The sequence below is a fragment of the Vulpes vulpes genome, chromosome 11 (genome assembly GCF_048418805.1).
Source record: "Vulpes vulpes isolate BD-2025 chromosome 11, VulVul3, whole genome shotgun sequence".
Classification (NCBI taxonomy): Eukaryota; Metazoa; Chordata; class Mammalia; order Carnivora; family Canidae; genus Vulpes; species Vulpes vulpes.
Window position 1 is genome coordinate 100,663,631 of NC_132790.1, and position 16,298 is coordinate 100,679,928.

The 16,298-nt window shown below is 37.9% G+C and overlaps 1 protein-coding gene across 7 annotated transcripts in view; it reads left to right on the forward strand.

The window, feature by feature from the left end:
* Window positions 1-16,298, forward strand: part of KCNAB1 (potassium voltage-gated channel subfamily A regulatory beta subunit 1) — a 362,126-nt gene that overhangs the window by 303,350 nt on the left and 42,478 nt on the right. For all 7 annotated transcript variants that reach the window (XM_072727225.1, XM_026006130.2, XM_026006136.2 and 4 more), the window contains one exon: window positions 2,811-2,897. In XM_072727225.1, the coding sequence (XP_072583326.1) occupies window positions 2,811-2,897 (87 nt within the window). The remainder of the gene's footprint in view (window positions 1-2,810; window positions 2,898-16,298) is intronic.

Sequence of the window (16,298 nt, forward strand, 5' to 3'; positions counted from 1 at the left end):
GCTTCCACCCCTGCCTCCTCCAGGTCATCCCCAGCAGACCCATGAGCAGCTCAAAATGGAAATCCAATAATGTCATTCCCCCTATTGAACTCCTCATGTCCCAGCCCCCCACCAATGATGTTCCATCTCAAAGTAAAACCCAGAATTTATACCATGTATTTCAAGACGTCATGTGATTGAGATTTTCAAAGTTGGGAGCAGAATCTCTTAAAGGCACAATCTCCTACTTCATTTCAAAGTCATCGTGGAAATTCAAGTGGATCACTGACATGATATAGCCCATCATTTCTTATCTTCTCTTGTGACTATACTTGAATCTCAGCTTAAATATCAAGGAAAAAAAAATGCCTTCCAGAGAAAGAATTAAGAGGCGAAGAACATCCAATAACAGCAAGACTGACCTTCGTAGCAAACCATTATTTATGGGTGCACATGATGTTACTACCTTGAACAAATGAACCTGTGCCAGAGATGCTCTCACTATACACTGTTTGCTCCTTGGAGAGAAAGACGGTGTCCGTGTATCTTTATACCCCCAGGGCCCCGCGCAGTTTGGGGATCATATTGGAATTTAGCCCATGCTCAGGGCCTGGGAGAGGAAATGACTCAAGTCACCACACAGCACTACAAAGGGGTCGAACCAGCTGCAGCTTTTTCTTGTTACTTTCTGACCATGCTGAGCTGCTCAGAAAAGACACTAGGAGATAGGGCCATTATCAGAAGGGGGTGGGGGGCACTTGCTTCCAGTACCAGGAAGGGCCAGAACTGTCACTAAATGCCACTCTCCAAAACCAGGAGGTCCAGTGAAAATCTTTAGCATTTAGTGTTTGGCACCTCTCTTTCTGAACCTTTCCAGATGTGAGCACCACTATGGTAATTACTGCATTTCTATAGACTGTTGAGCTTACAGAGTGTTTGACAGCTGGTTTAATTTGCTCTTCCAGAGCAGTGATCCTGTTATCTCTGCTGCAGATTAGAGACCTGGGTCACCAAAAAAAAGGGGGGTGGGCAAATAACCCAAGTAGAATCACACAGCATGCAAGAGTACAGATTTTCAAACTTTCCAACCTGTGATGCCCTATTATTTGTTCGTTTGGCTGTTCTGTCCTCCCCTTACTTCCTCCATACATATAATTGCTTCCAAAAAGTGGCTCATATCAATGTGCTTTTTAAGGTAAATTTCATTTCAAGCAGCCCCTTGAAAGAGCTGGCGATACCCCAGGCCTGAAATTCACTGCCGTTTTTTGAGAACAGGCATTGGACCTTGTAACACCTGTCTGCCTTAAATTCTTCATCAATGCTGCTTTTTAACAAGCCACCATCACAGACAGTCCTTTCTCAATGAATGAAAAATATTTCCGGAACTATATCCAAGCACTTCATTTTCCTGTCAGAAAAGTAATTGTGGCTGGCTGGTAAACCAGGTTGAAAAATCAAATTTAAATGAGCCAAATTTAAATTTATAAGAGCCTCATTTAACATGCAATTAATTTTATGCCTATAATAAAAAGAGAAAAACCACGGGTCTTCCTGAGGAATTAACTAGGCTGATAAGGAAGTGCTATGCCTCATGGAAATGAGATAAGATGATTCTTGAACTGTCATCCTTTTGGTTGCATAATATTATATACAATACATTCTATTTCAGGGATGTATTAATTTTACTGAAATCATTTTTTCTGAGTTCTCACAGGAATGTGACCAAATAGGGCTAAAACTTAGATTATCGGTTCCATATTTTTTTTAAGTTCTCATTACCTAAGTCTTTTTAGCTTCTAGTGTTTTCGTTTCTTCCCCAAAGAACAGGGAATAATAGAAATGGTAGAGCTCAGCTATATTTAAGCTTCCTCAAACTTTGTTCCAATTAGTAAAATGTTCAGCAAAACCTTCATTTGCCAATCCTTTTATTCCTGTTACAACCCATGTGTGCATTAAGGTGGGGTTGGCAGTCATTTGTTTCTGATTTATACTATTTTAATGTTTTTGATGTGCAATAAATATATTCCATTCCAGTGTAAGCCCATTAAGTTATTCATAACATGACGGCAATTTGCATTTTTCAAGAAGAAAGAAGTGAAACTCTTAGCTACTTTTTATTCTAAACTTTGCTCCTGGATACTGCCACAGATGAGTCACTGTGAAAGATCATTACTGAGGATGTTTTCTAATGGGATAAGACTACTAAAATCATTGAGAAAATTATAAGACTTTTTTTTAAGATTTATTTACTTATTTTAAAGACAGCAGGGGGGTGGGTCAGAGAGAGGGTGTGTGTCTAAAGCAGACTACATGCTGAGTGTGGAGCCTGATGCAAGGCTCAATCTCACAAACCTGAGACCATGACCTGAGCTGAAACCACGAGTCAGACGCTGAACTGACTGTGCCCCCCTATAAGACTTCTCTTTGTTGAGGACAGCCAGCCTCTGATATATTTTTTAAAGGTTCTAGGGGCCAATTAATACATCATTGCATTCAATATCTTTTTGAAACTAATAGTGTTTTTTTAAAGTAAATTTTTGTAGGAAACCAAACTTTATATCTTTTTAAAATTGTATTTAAATTCAATTAATTAACGTATAGTATATTATTAGTTTCACAGGTAGAGTTCAGAGATTTCTCAGTTGCATATAACACCCAGTGCTCCTTACATCAAGTGCCCTCCTTAATGACCATCACCTCGTTACCCCATCCCCTCATCTCCCTCTGCTCCAGTGACCCTCAGTTTGTTTTCTGGAGTTAAGAGTCTCTTTAACTATCTCTAATAGTGCTTACATTTATACTTTTTGTGTTTTTCCTGCCTCTGTTCCCAGGATTGAAGGGCTCCCTCCAGAGGCTGCAGCTGGAGTATGTGGATGTTGTCTTTGCAAATCGACCAGACAGCAACACCCCTATGGAAGGTGAGTGAAGAAATTTGATAGAAGACTTTAGAGTTATTGATTCTAGCTTGATGATTTATTTCACTAACAGTAGGAAATGAAATATATTCAGACCGATTTGATTGAATGTGAAAAACGAAAACCTTTACAGTCGATGTTTTTCGGCCTCAGCATTTACCCTCAAGCCCAGAACTCTGCATCCTGCATCTTGCATCTTCTTTCATTTTTGAAGTGTTTGCAGACATTGGAATTGTGGCTCCTGCCGGTTACTGTGCTCACTCTTTCCAGGTTCATTTCACTTCTGCAATTTCATCAACTGAAACAATAAAATTAATTGGAAGGGGAGTTTATAACCCAGCCATCATTATTTTGGAGTAAGTCCCTCGATGATCTTCCTCTTTTGTAATGACTAGGTCTGATTAGCTTCCAATCTGTGGTAACAAGAGCTAAGTGCTACCATGAGCAGAGGTTTTACAGGAGTGACTACAAAATGAGACTCCTTAGTTGCAATTTGGCTTTTGATTCTCAAGGATTTGCAACATTGTATTCCCATTCTGTTACAGCTGTTTGAAGACAATAGTCAGGCATCTCCCTGTGGAAACTTTGAGAATGTTCCTAAAACTAAATTTTCATCAATTTACAGTTATTTTTGGAGTCTACCTAAGATGATTGAGAAAGAAGATAGTTTTTGAGGACAAATTAGAATGTTCATGTCAATTGAGATTCAGTAAAAGGGGTTAAACTTACCTGAGGCGAATAAGAACAAAGATATTGGGGCACCTGGGTGGCTCAGTAGTTGAACGTCTGTCTGCCTTTGGCTCAGGTCAGGATCCCAGAATCGTGGGATCAAGTTCCACATCAGGCTCCTTGTAGCAGGCCTGCTTCTCCCTCTGCCTGTGTCTTTGCGTCTCTCTCTCTCTCTCTCTCTCTCTCTCTCTCTCTCTCATGAATGAATAAATAAAATCTTTTTTTAAATTATTTTTTAAGATTTTATTTATTCATTCATGAGAGACACACAGAGAGAGAGGCAGAGACACAGACAGAGGGAGAAGTAGGCTCCATGTAGGGAGCCCGACATGGGACTCGATCCCGGGTCTCCAGGACCACGCCCTGGGTAGAAGGCAGGCGCCAAACCGCTGAGCCACCTGGGGATCCCCTAAAATCTTTTTAAAAAGAACAAAGATATTTGGGGGATATGAGGGAAAAAAATGTTCTGGTCATTTGAGGCTTGTAATATACATTTACACATTTTCAAAGAATTAGAATAAGGTAATTCTATTTACTATTCAAAATTACACTGAAGATAAATTTGTCCTTGATGATTCAAAAGGTAGTCCAGGATCTCATAATAAATCAGGTGTTATAAAGATTTATTCATGCTTAGAGGGTTATAGAAGTTACAAATGATTGTACATGTGGAAGTATATATGCATTTTTCTGTAGGTTGCATTTCTGAGCAAAAAAAAAAAATTCTGGAAATTATTTTCCTCATCATTTATCTCTTAACTACAGAGAAATATTAAAAATATATATTTATATATCTAATTTCTCTTAGAGTTTCCCACTTTTTTTAAAAATTTTTATTTATTTATGATAGCCACACACACAGAGAGAGAGAGAGAGAGGCAGAGACACAGGCAGAGGGAGAAGCAGGCTCCATGCACCAGGAGCCCGACGTGGGATTCGATCCCCGGTCTCAAGGATCTCGCCCTGGGCCCAAGACAGGCGCTAAACTGCTGCACCACCCAGGGATCCCAGTTTTCTGCTTTCTTGATTCTGAGTAAATCAGGAGTTTATTATATGGCAACATCAGTGTTGGAAATTCATAAGAATTATCCATGGAAATGATATAAAAATAGATATTTTTATCAAGGCAAAGAATAGGTATTTCATAAAGCAGTCATAAGCATCTTACTAGTGTAAGAAGTGCTTATTGCAAGGATAATATGATGTCACATTCTCCTCAATGACACATTTAAAGAGAACACTAAAGCTATCTGATGAACAAAAGCATTGAATAAAATGCTATTTGGTGGGGCCTTGTGAAAACTGAAATTGTTTTCAATTTTAAATGCCTAATGCCACTATTTTCCTCTTTGAAAAATAGTCCTTTGCAATTATACCATGTACAGGATAGAAGAGCATTTGGGATTTTTCCAGGTGTTGGGTTTTTGTTTTTTGTTTTGTTTTGTTTTCGTTCATTTTGCACACTCTACCCCATGTCTAATTTTAGAGATACAATGCAGGAGTCTCTCAAACAGGAAACATTATAATTTGCATTATATAACTATAGAAGGAGGAAGTTCTTAATTAGGATCTAAGCTATGTGATATTGATAAGATAATCAATTGTGTCTGTTGTGTAAACACTGATAATCTGCTGAAATTTAGTAGAAGGAAGCTTCAGAGTGCTAAACAAACAAAAAACAACATTAAAAACATGAGATTGCTGCCCCGTAGAAATTGTAACTGCAGCATTGTCCATCCAGCCTTTGCCAGAATTGGAGAACATGTTCATTTTTCCTCAGTTTCTAATATAAAATTCCACAAAGCGGAATATTTTATCAAGCTATTTTATCAGAAGTCATTGTCCAGGTTCAGAAGTCTAGTGAAGGAGGCCAAACAACAGATATTTACAGTTGATGATAAGGTCAAGGCACATGGCTTTTTGTAGCTCTGCAGCCATCCACCACTTCATGCTGGAATGTAGTCAGTTCTCCCCACCCTCTACCATCCACTCCTAGCTGGCCTATCAGGCTCTAAAGCTTATTCCTTTGGGAGGATTTAGCAGGGACATACCACAGAAATTCCTCAAGCAGGACTTGTTCTAGATTGAAATAGCTCCCCTGTAATTTCTCCCTGGCTTTCAGAAAATGTGTATCCTTAAACTTATTATACTCATTTGTTCCAAGGTGGGCCCGATGGAGATGCCAGTATAATACTTATTCTCTGCACTTAGTGTCTTCTACTTCACTGTAGCAGAGGGCAGTGCCAATCTGGGCAATAGAGAGAAGAAACAGGAAATAAAAAGAAAAGGAGAAATAGGGGCGCCTGGGTAGCCCAGTCAGTTAAGTATCTGCCTTTGGCTCAGTTCGTGATCCCTGGGTCCTGGAAATCAAGCCCCACATGGGGCTCCCTGCTCAGTGGGGAGTCTGCTTCCCCCTCTCCATCTGCCACTCCCCCCAGCTTGTGCTCTCTCTCTCTTACTTTCTCTCAAATAAATAAATAAAATGTTAAAAAAGAAAAGAAAATGAGAAATAGGGATTGCCCGGAGGCCTTGGGTGCATTTGCTCTCCTAAAAATGGCGTCTATTTCTGGATTCCATGTTGTTATTAAGATTCATTTTTGCAATGATTTTGTAAGTCATAAGTTGTGTGTGAGTGAAGGTTGTACATGTACAATGGAGTCTATCTTAGAGGGCTATTAGTGTTTCTAAAAACAGTACAGAAAGTAAATGTTACATATAATCAAAATTACCCTTCAGAGTCTTACAGTAGCTGTTTGTTAGTCCATATTACTCTATAGTTTTTAATTATTTTTCAATTTCCTCTGCAAATACAGTGACAGAACCATCATTGGATACTTGCCCAGCCCCTAACTCCCCTTTTTCATAATTTGAAATGGCCAGAAAATCCTTAATATCATTCACATACTTTTTGTTTGTTTCAGTAACTCATATTGGCAATTTTAGGCTTGATTGCATCCATTCCTGTCTAATATAAGTGATGCAACATTGGCTGCCAAATGCATATTGATGAATTTTCATATATTAAATCTACATATGTTGGCACTGTGCTGCATGTGTATATTGGGATAGCTCATATTAGAGCCTTAGCATTTGAAAATCATTTTTATTGGTTTCAATTATTCCTATCAACTCCATGGAGCCACAACACATGCTAAGCTATAATTTGGGTGAGACACCTGTTTTAAACCCCAGGGACCTAATGAGAGAGCCCAGCCTGGCTTTCTAAGACATGTTTTAAATAACTTTGACTTAAGTTTATTAAAATGCCAACCCCATTCATTTGATTTGCACCTTGAAAGGATGTTAATTGGGAACATTTCTAAAATAAACCAAGATGAGTTTCATTCAGTTTCTGTGTATCATATAGCATCCAACTGAGCCAGAGAAGATTAGCAGTAGCATCTTCTTCCTAGTCTATAGGCATCATATATCCAATTACTTGTTGTCTTCCCTTTTTTTTTGGAAAACGAATAGACAAAAAGTGAATCCTCTCAAAAGAATAGCTGTAAATTCCAAACGTGCAATCAGCGGAGAAAGTGGTAAGACACAATTTGCAGTCTGCAACCTTGGGATGCAGTTACATTTTGCAGCCATGGGAAGATGTTCCTGACAACAGAGGAGAACTCTTGTACTTTTTCCTCTGTCCTCCTTGTTTATTTTTTCCGGTTCACCTAGTAGTAAGTCATTTTTCTTTCACAGCATCTGCCACGCCATCTGTCTCTGCTACAATATCTGGCATCGATGGCATGTGTTCCAATCCCAGAAAAAATCAGCCCCATATCCCATTTCTTTTTTCTTATGCTGCTGTATTCTTACCAGTAGAGTCACGGACAGTTCCTTGTGCTCTGTGCTACTCATATTCTTAATTCTCTCATTTCCATAAATCCCAGTGTGTATTTCAAAATCTTCTCTTGAGCTCAAAAGAAACTTAATTCCAACATGAGTCATGCTAGACAGGGATAGACACAGCACTTGTGGGTCGGAGGACCTGTCCTAGGAGTTTTTTGGTTTGGTTTTCTGTCATTCCCAAGTGCCAGGCTAATTTCTCTCTCTCTGTACTATTCTCATTGCCAGAGAGGAAGTGATTGAGCATTACTAGAGGGCAAGAAAGGAGTCTACAAACCATGTACTACTTGTGAATAACAGAAAAAAGAGGGGACCTGTTTTTATTTTCATAGCCCTTTAAAAGGGAGAGAAGAAATCCCACTAATTTGTTGATCTGAGAATATGATGATTTTTAACTAAAATCAAATTTTAATTTAAAAAACATTTGGAATTGAGCCTTCTGACTTTTATTTAGTGCTTTTTGCCAAAACTTGTTAATCTCACAGACTCCTTTAGTCATTAGATGTTATTCCCAACCTAATACAGTTCAAATTATTTAAATTTTAAAATTTTTTTCCTGCTAGCTGGTCAATGCTATCATAAGTTATACAGACATAAATAACTCAGATGTCTTTTTTAGATGAGACAAGATCAAAGTTAGCTTCACTTAGTTCCCACAATATCATCATGTCAAACAGCCCATTCATTCCATAAGTATTTACTTCCTTCTAAGCCATCTTGTTTGGTGTTCCCAAATGCAAGCAGGAATCCATGGATATTCAGGAATATAGGATACCTAATGATAGCTCAGAAAATACCAGAAAGTAACAAACATTACACCATCCCAAAATTTCTCTGTATTTTTCAATTTCAGAATACTGGATCTAGGGATCCCTGGGTGGCGCAGCAGTTTGGCGCCTGCCTTTGGCCCAGGGCGCGATCTTGGAGACCCGGGATCGAATCCCACATCGGGCTCCCGGTGCATGGAGCCTGCTTCTCCCTCTGCCTATGTCTCTGCCTCTCTCTCTCTCTGTGACTATCATAAAAAAAAAATTAAAAAAAAAAAAAGAATACTGGATCTAGATATTTAGTATCCAAAGCAAAGATTTCAGAACAAAAATTAATGACCTAGAAATACCACCTAAGCATAATGGATCATCCATTATCTTTATATTGTTTTATCTTCCCTGAAAGACACTCTCAGGCTTTCCCCCAAAACATAATAATAGCAGGAAGAAATCTTCTGCAAATAGTCACTAGCAGGACTAAATATTATGCAATTCATATGTTTATTTGAATTTTCTATTAGCTACATTCAAAAGATAAAAAGAAACACATGAAAACAATTATAAAAATATACTTCAGGAGTGATTGGCTTGCTCAGAGCATGCAACTCTTGATCTCAGGCCTGTAAGTTCAAGCCCCACATTGAGTGTAGTGATTACTTAAAAATAAAAAATCTTTATATATATATATATATGAATATATATATGAATAAATTTAATATATATTATAAATTCATATATATGAATAAATTTAATATATATTATAAATTCATATATATGAATAAATTTAATCCAACCTATAAAAATATCATTTCAACATGTAATCAAAAAGTATTAATGACATTTTTTTTTCCACCCTAAGTCTTTGAAATCTGTTGTGTTTTTCACCCTTGTAGCATGTCTTAATTTGGATCAGCCACATTTCAAATGCTTAATAGCCATGTGACAGCTCAGCTGTCCCAGCCTTTCAAACCAGAAGGTTAAATTGACCTAATGGGTTCTAGAGGCCCTCAGACAACTGAATTTGACCACAAGTCTATAAACTTTACTTCCAGTCTGGCAGAGCACCAGGCACATAGTAGGTGCTCAATAAATACTTACGTATGTATGTACGTATGGATGGATGTTTCAACGAATGAGTAAGCACATGTTGAGTGATTGAATGAGTGAAGCTCTAAAGTTAAATAGATCTGAATTTATTTTTCTCTACTTGAAAACCTGTCTTGGTTTCCTAGTATCTACAAACATCCTGGCACCTGGCCTACTTCACATTTTTCAGGGTTATGTTAAGGACAGGTTGCTGGCAAATATCCCCAGGACACCCTTATATTCCATTTCTTCTCGTAGCAACAACAGCAGTATCTAGATGCCAGGTCTTTCTCCAGAAATCTGACTGATACCTAAATGAGCAGAAATGAATGGAGGCATGATTCCTTGGCAGTTCAGTTGCCCCTGAGGTCAACTATATCAAATTAAAATTATCTAATGCATTTCATTTATGATCCTGGCCAGGATGCTCCTGAGAGCCTCTAGAACCCATCAGATCCGTTTAATCTTCTGGTTTGAAAGGCTGGGACAGCTGAGTTTTCAAGAAATTAATTTGGAGAAAATGATTTTCATATCCAAGAAGATGAGCCAAAACCTACCAATCCTGTGGCGCAAAAAAAAAAAAAAAAAAAAAAAGTGTTCCAATTTTACTAAATCAGTTTCCATTTTAACTGCAAATTCACCAAAAATTGCACTGCTATTATAGACCTATTCAGCTGATGTTTTATCCTTTACAAAACAATAAGACGTTTCATAAAAAGAAATTTATTTCATCCATTCTAAGTAACAACATTGGGGATGGGTGGATTCACTTTAGTTCTTTTGGTATGTCTTTTTATAAAGTCTCATGTTTCTATTCACTATGGACCTCTTCATTGGAACAATATTTCTGCAGAGTGGACTGGGGGACCTTAGATGGGGAACACAGCTTCAAATCCTGGCTTTTTTTTTTTTTTTTAATCCTGGCTTTTTAACTAGACTGCACACCCAGGGTAAGTTACCACCCTCACTGAGGCTTAGGGTTCTCACCTGAAAATGGAGGTCACAGAAAATGAGTAACTCTGTATAGGAGGGGAAAACAAGCATAAGCCCCTTTTCTAGAATGTCCTGTAAAACGTACATACATATAAAACTCCACTGTTTCTGGATTTCTTCTCAGAGGTGACCATAGGAGAAATCCAAGGCCCTGAAATTACAATGTGAAGAAAATCAAATAAAGGTGCCCAGGCTGCAGAGGCAACCAGGGTCTTCAGTGAGGTCACATGGAAATCAAGGCACAGCACTGGCTGTGGAATTTCCTTCTAGCCCATTGTTTCTCCCTGGAAGTTTGTTCTGAAATCCTCCATGCCCTTTATAACTAGTGTAATCAGATTTTCCAGGGTTAATCTATTCACTCGAGCCTGTGATTTTATTTTCAAAAGTCTACCTAGAAAAAATTCAGTATGAGGATTTACTCATTCATTCAGTTGAAATTCACTGAATATCTACCATATGCCAAGCATTTTTCCATGCACTGGAAGAAGAAGTTAATAAATTAGGCAAACATCCTGCCTTATAGAAATTACATTCTTGTGGGTGAGACAGGCAATAAGTAAGAAAGCTACATTAGATGATGATACTAGTATGAAGAAAAAAATAAATCCTGGGAAGAGGATAAGAAGTGTGAGGGGTAGATTTTAGATACCGTGTCCAAGGGAAGTCTGAGGAGCATATAGGGGGAATAGCCTAGCCTCCCACAAAATAGGAAGGGTGTAACTTTGGATTCAGACACTAATTGAGGTCATCTTTCTATTTCTTCCTAGTTGTGTCATTTTAAACACTTTATTTAACCTCCCTTATCCTTATAACTTTCCTTATCTATAAGATAGAGATACTAATTTCTACTCTATAGAGTTATTATGAAGATTTTTTGGAATGATATATACAAAATGCGTAGAATGTTCCTTAGTACACAGTAATTACTAAAAAAAAGTTGAAGCTATCTTTTTATGTTGTTGTTGTGTGCATGGTCCTGCTGTGAATTTGTCATGTGGGAAATGACCTTGAAGTACTAGTAGCCTCCAGGTCCACTACTAGGTAATCGTAGAGGTCCCAAAACAGAAAGGCTCACACAACAAATTAAGATGCATGGATCACATAGCTTATTAAGTCAAATAAAATGCATAGTGAGAAACACGAGGGAAGAGATAGGGACAATTAAAAACAATTAGGATAGAGTATAAGCAGGGAGAGGGACCCAACGACATGAATCTTGCAGCCTGCAGTGTTCGTATGGCCTGTTTTCTCTCTCTGCCACATCGGCCTTCCCTATGGGGATGTGACTGTAATAATCAGATTCAAGATTTGGGCAAGAAAGCTCAATAGACAGAAGGTGCTGGGGTCAGTCGTACACTTGATCTCTTGGAAAGACTCAAGGACAGATTTACCTGGCCATTAGCCGTAGCTCAACAGATAGCCTGATGTATAGCCATGGACCTTTTGCATTTCTTGTGCACAGGATTTTTGAAGCCACAATAGGTACATATATTTCACGTATATGTAGCATCCCTTGAATGTTTGGTGTCATCCACAAAATGGATGCATCGTGGATATCACATTTTCCCATGCTTCCACCTCTGTACTCAGCACACACATTTTCTACTTTGTCTGTGGCTGCCATGACTCAGAGGTTACTAACACTGAGTCATACCATATACATTACATGAATTCTGCTTATGTCTCACAGGCTACTTGTTCCTCTATGCAGTTCCATTAATTATCCTTATTTCTCTTTGTTGAACAGGACTGAATAATCCTAAGTAACACAGCAAAGGCACTTTACAGAGTTCACCACTCTTAGTTGCTGACCTCCTGCTTCAGATTGGCAGTCTTTTAGGGGCATTGAAAAATTGTTAACAGAGACCCCCAAAATCCTTAAACATGGATTACTCTGATATGCATCAGAGCCCTGGTTAACAAATTATCTTTTCCACCTGGGTCCATAGAACGAGAGCCTTACAAAAACGACCTTTATAAGAGCATACTGAAAAAAAATTTTTTTTTTTTGCATACTGAGAAATTAAGAGCGCCAAGGCTACAGAAGATATGTGATGAGCTGGCTTTAAAGAAAATTATATTCCAAATAATTGTGATCATCTAGGACTGTATTTTGTGCTTTCTTTGGAGGTCAGAGGTTCCCAACCTCATTTCATAGAGTCCTGGTTAGAAAGGAAAAGCTGGAGAAAAGTATGCTTATATTCTGTGCAATTTAGCTGCTTCCTCTGTCATCTCCCCCTCTTTTCCCTTTCTTTGCATCCTAAGTGAAAACAGAAGAGATACAACCCCTATCTTTAGTAAGTTACAAAAAGAGAACGTGGGCCATGTGTCTGGGAGCCTGTTGTACCTCCTCACCACAAAATCATGGCCCTCACCAAGCTCAGAGAGGGTGGTTTTTTGGTTTTCTTTTTTTCTTAAGTTGTTTTTAGTTAAGAAAGGGAGAGAGATTGAGAGAAAACAGACATGGCTTCTGCTTAACCCAGCTGTCAGGTGGAGACAGAGCTGCTTAGTATTCTGGAGCTGTGGGTTTGTGACTCATGTGAACTTCCTTCTGTGTGCTTTGTCATCTCCCTAGAGTTGTGACAAGAATTACCTCCACATTCTGAGAGGATGTCAACTCAGTCTTGGGGGAATTTATCTCTGTGAGTTCCTTATCGTGCTGTAGTTGATTGGCAGGGACATGGGTAGGATATGGAGACCAACATTATCCAGTGCCCTAGCCCAGGAAGGTAGGGCTGTGGATTTTTAGCAGCCTGTCACTCAGTGTTTACCCGCATGCCGATTCAATGAGCAGAGCCACCTGTATCATTGCTTACCTGGCATTCTCAGACAGTGGGGATAAACAAATACCCTTAAATCTCTCTCTTACTTTCTGGAGAAGAAAAACGAGGTAATGAGAGAGTAAGTGGCTCTCTTAACCAGCCGCCCCTTGGGGTGTTTAATATGTATCATGAAAAAGTATGGAGTCTGCATTAAAAGGAAAAGGGTGCTAGCTTTAGGTGCATGAATTTGGTTGAGTTGCTCAGACTTCTGCTTCTTAGTTTTTCATTGGAAAATGGCAAATAATAACATCACCCTGCCTAGCCATTCCTAGGATTGTTGTGACATAATATAAGTGGAAATGTTTCATAAACTATAGTGCCCCCATACAGATATTTTGAGGTTGTTATTGTTACATAAATCTACAATTTTAAGTATACAGATGCATAATGAGGTATAATAACTGAAGTGTCAACCAGGCAGTAAGACACGACTGGAAAAAAAAATATATATATATAAATCCCACTTGATTATAGTGAGTGATTTTTTTCATGTATTGTTGGATCCAGTTTGCTAATATTTTCTTGAGGATTTTTGCATCTGTGTTCATCAGAGTTATTGGCCTACAGTTCTCTTGTTGTGTGTCTTTATCTAGTTTTCATATCAGGGTAATGCTGGCCTCATAGAATGAATTTGGAAGTTTCCTTTCCTTCCTGTTTTTTGAAACAGTTTGAGAAGAACAGGTATTAACTCCCCTTTAAGTGATTAGTAGAATTCACCTGTGAAGTTATCTGGTCCTGGACTTTTGTTTGTTGGAAGTTTTTTTTTTTATTACTGACTCCATTTCTTTCAAATGGTAATCAGTCTGTTCAAATATTGTTTCTCCTTGTTTCAGTTTTGGAACATATGTGTTCCTAGGACTTTACCCCTTTCTTCTAGGTTGTCCAATTTATTGGCATTTAGTTTTTCATAGTATTATCTTATAATCCTTTATATTTTTGTGGGTTTGGTGTTTATTTCTCTTCTCTCATTTGTGATTTTATTCATTTGGGTCATTTTGTTTCTAGATAAGTCTGGCTAGAGGTTTATCAATTTTATTGACTTTTCAGAGAATCAGCTCCTGGTTTCATTGATCTTTTCTATTGGTTTAGTTTCTATATCATTTATTTCTGCTCTAATCTTTATTATTTCCTTCCTCCTGCTGGCCTTAGACTTCATTTGTTGTTCTTTTTCTAGCTCCTTTATACATAAGGTTAGGTTGTTCATTTGAGATTTTTCTTGCTTCTTGAAGTGGGTGGGCCTGTATTGCTGTAAAAATTCCTTCGTAGAACTACTTCTGCTGTGTCCCAAGGGTTTTGAACTGTTGTGTTTTCATTTTCATTTGTTTCCCTGTATTTTTTAACTTCTTTGATTTCCTGGTTGACCCATTCATTGTTTGGTAGTAGGTTATTTAACCTCCATGTATTTGTGGTCTTTGCAGATGTTTTCTTGTGGTTGACTTCTAGTTTCATAGGGTTGTGGTCAGAAAAGATGCATGGTATGACTTTGCTCTTTTGGAACTTGTTGAGTTTGTTTTGTGGCCTAATATGTGATCTGTTCTGGAGAATGTTCCATGTGCACTTGAAAAGAATGTGTTTTCTGCTGTTTTAGGATGAAATGTTCTGAATATATCTGTTAGATCCATCTGGTCCAGTATGTCATTCAAAACCATTGTTTCCTTGTTGATTTTCTATTTAGGTAATCTGTCCATTGATGGAACTAGGATGTTAAAGTCCTCTATTTTTATTGTATTTGTATTGATTAGTTCCTTTATGTTTGTTATTAACAATTTTGTATATTTGGGTATTCCCATGTTGTTGCATAAATATTGCTAATTATTATATCTTTTAATTGGATTGTCTCTTTTATGATTATATAGTGTCCTTCTTTGTCTCTTGTTACACTTTTTGTTTTAAAGTCTACTTTGTCCAATATAGGGATGCCTGGGTGGCTCAGTGGTTGAGTGTCTGCCTGTGGTTCAGGACGTGATCCTGGAGACCCAGGATTGAGTCCCAAGTCGGGCTCCCTGTAGGGAACCTGCTTCTCCCTCTGCCTGTGTCTCTGCCTCTCTCTCTCTCTCTCTCATGAATAAATAAATTTAAAAATATTTTTAAAAATAAATAAATCAAGTCTACTTTGTCCAATATAAGTATTGCTATACCTGCTTTCTTTTGACACCCATTTCCATAATGTTTCTTCATCTCACTTTGAACCTGCAAATGTCTTTTTGTCTAAAATGAATCTCTTATAGGCAGCAAGTAGATGGGTCATGGTTTTTTTATCCATTCTGTCACCCTATATCTTTTGATGGGAGCATTTGGTCCATTTGCATTCAAAGTAATTATTGTTAAATATGTATTTATTGCCATTTTATTAATTGTTTTGTGGTTGTTTCTGAAGATTTTCTCTGATCCTTTCTTATTTTCTTCTTTCATGGTTTGCTGCTTTTCTTTAGTGATATATTTGGGTTTCTTTCTCTTTATTCTTTGCATATTTATTAGTAGTTTTTTATTTGTGGTTACCATTAGGTTTATATATAACATCATCTGCATATAGCAGTCTATATTATGTTGATGGTTATTTATGTTTTAACCTATTCTTTACTTCTCTCCTTCCCATGTTTTAGGTATATAGTGTCATCTTTTACATCCTTTTATTTTATTAATTCCTTGACTGATTTTTTTAAAGATTTTATTTATTTATTCATGGGAGACACAGAAAGAGGCAGAGACATGGTTCGAGGGAGAAGCAGGCTCCCTACAGGGAACCTGATGTGGGACTCGATCCCAGGACCCTGGGATCACAACCTGAGCTGACAGCAGATGCTCAACCACTGAGCCACCCAGGTGCCCCTCCTTGACAGATTTTTTACAGAAATACTAACTTTTACTGCTTTTGTGCCTTTTACCTTTATATGTCATTTTTGTTCTTTCCTTTTGACAGCAAGAGTCCCCTTTAATATTTCTTACAGGGCTAGTTTAGTGGTTGTAAACTCTTTAGTTTTTGTTTGGGAAACTCTATCTCTCCTTCTATTCTGAATGTTAGCCTTGAGGGATAGAGTGTTCTTGGCTACAGGTTTTTCCCATTCACCACTTGGAATATATCATCCCACTCCCTTCTGGCTTGGAAAATTTCTGCTTAAAAGTACACTGATAGCCTTATGGGGTTTCTTTTGTATATAACT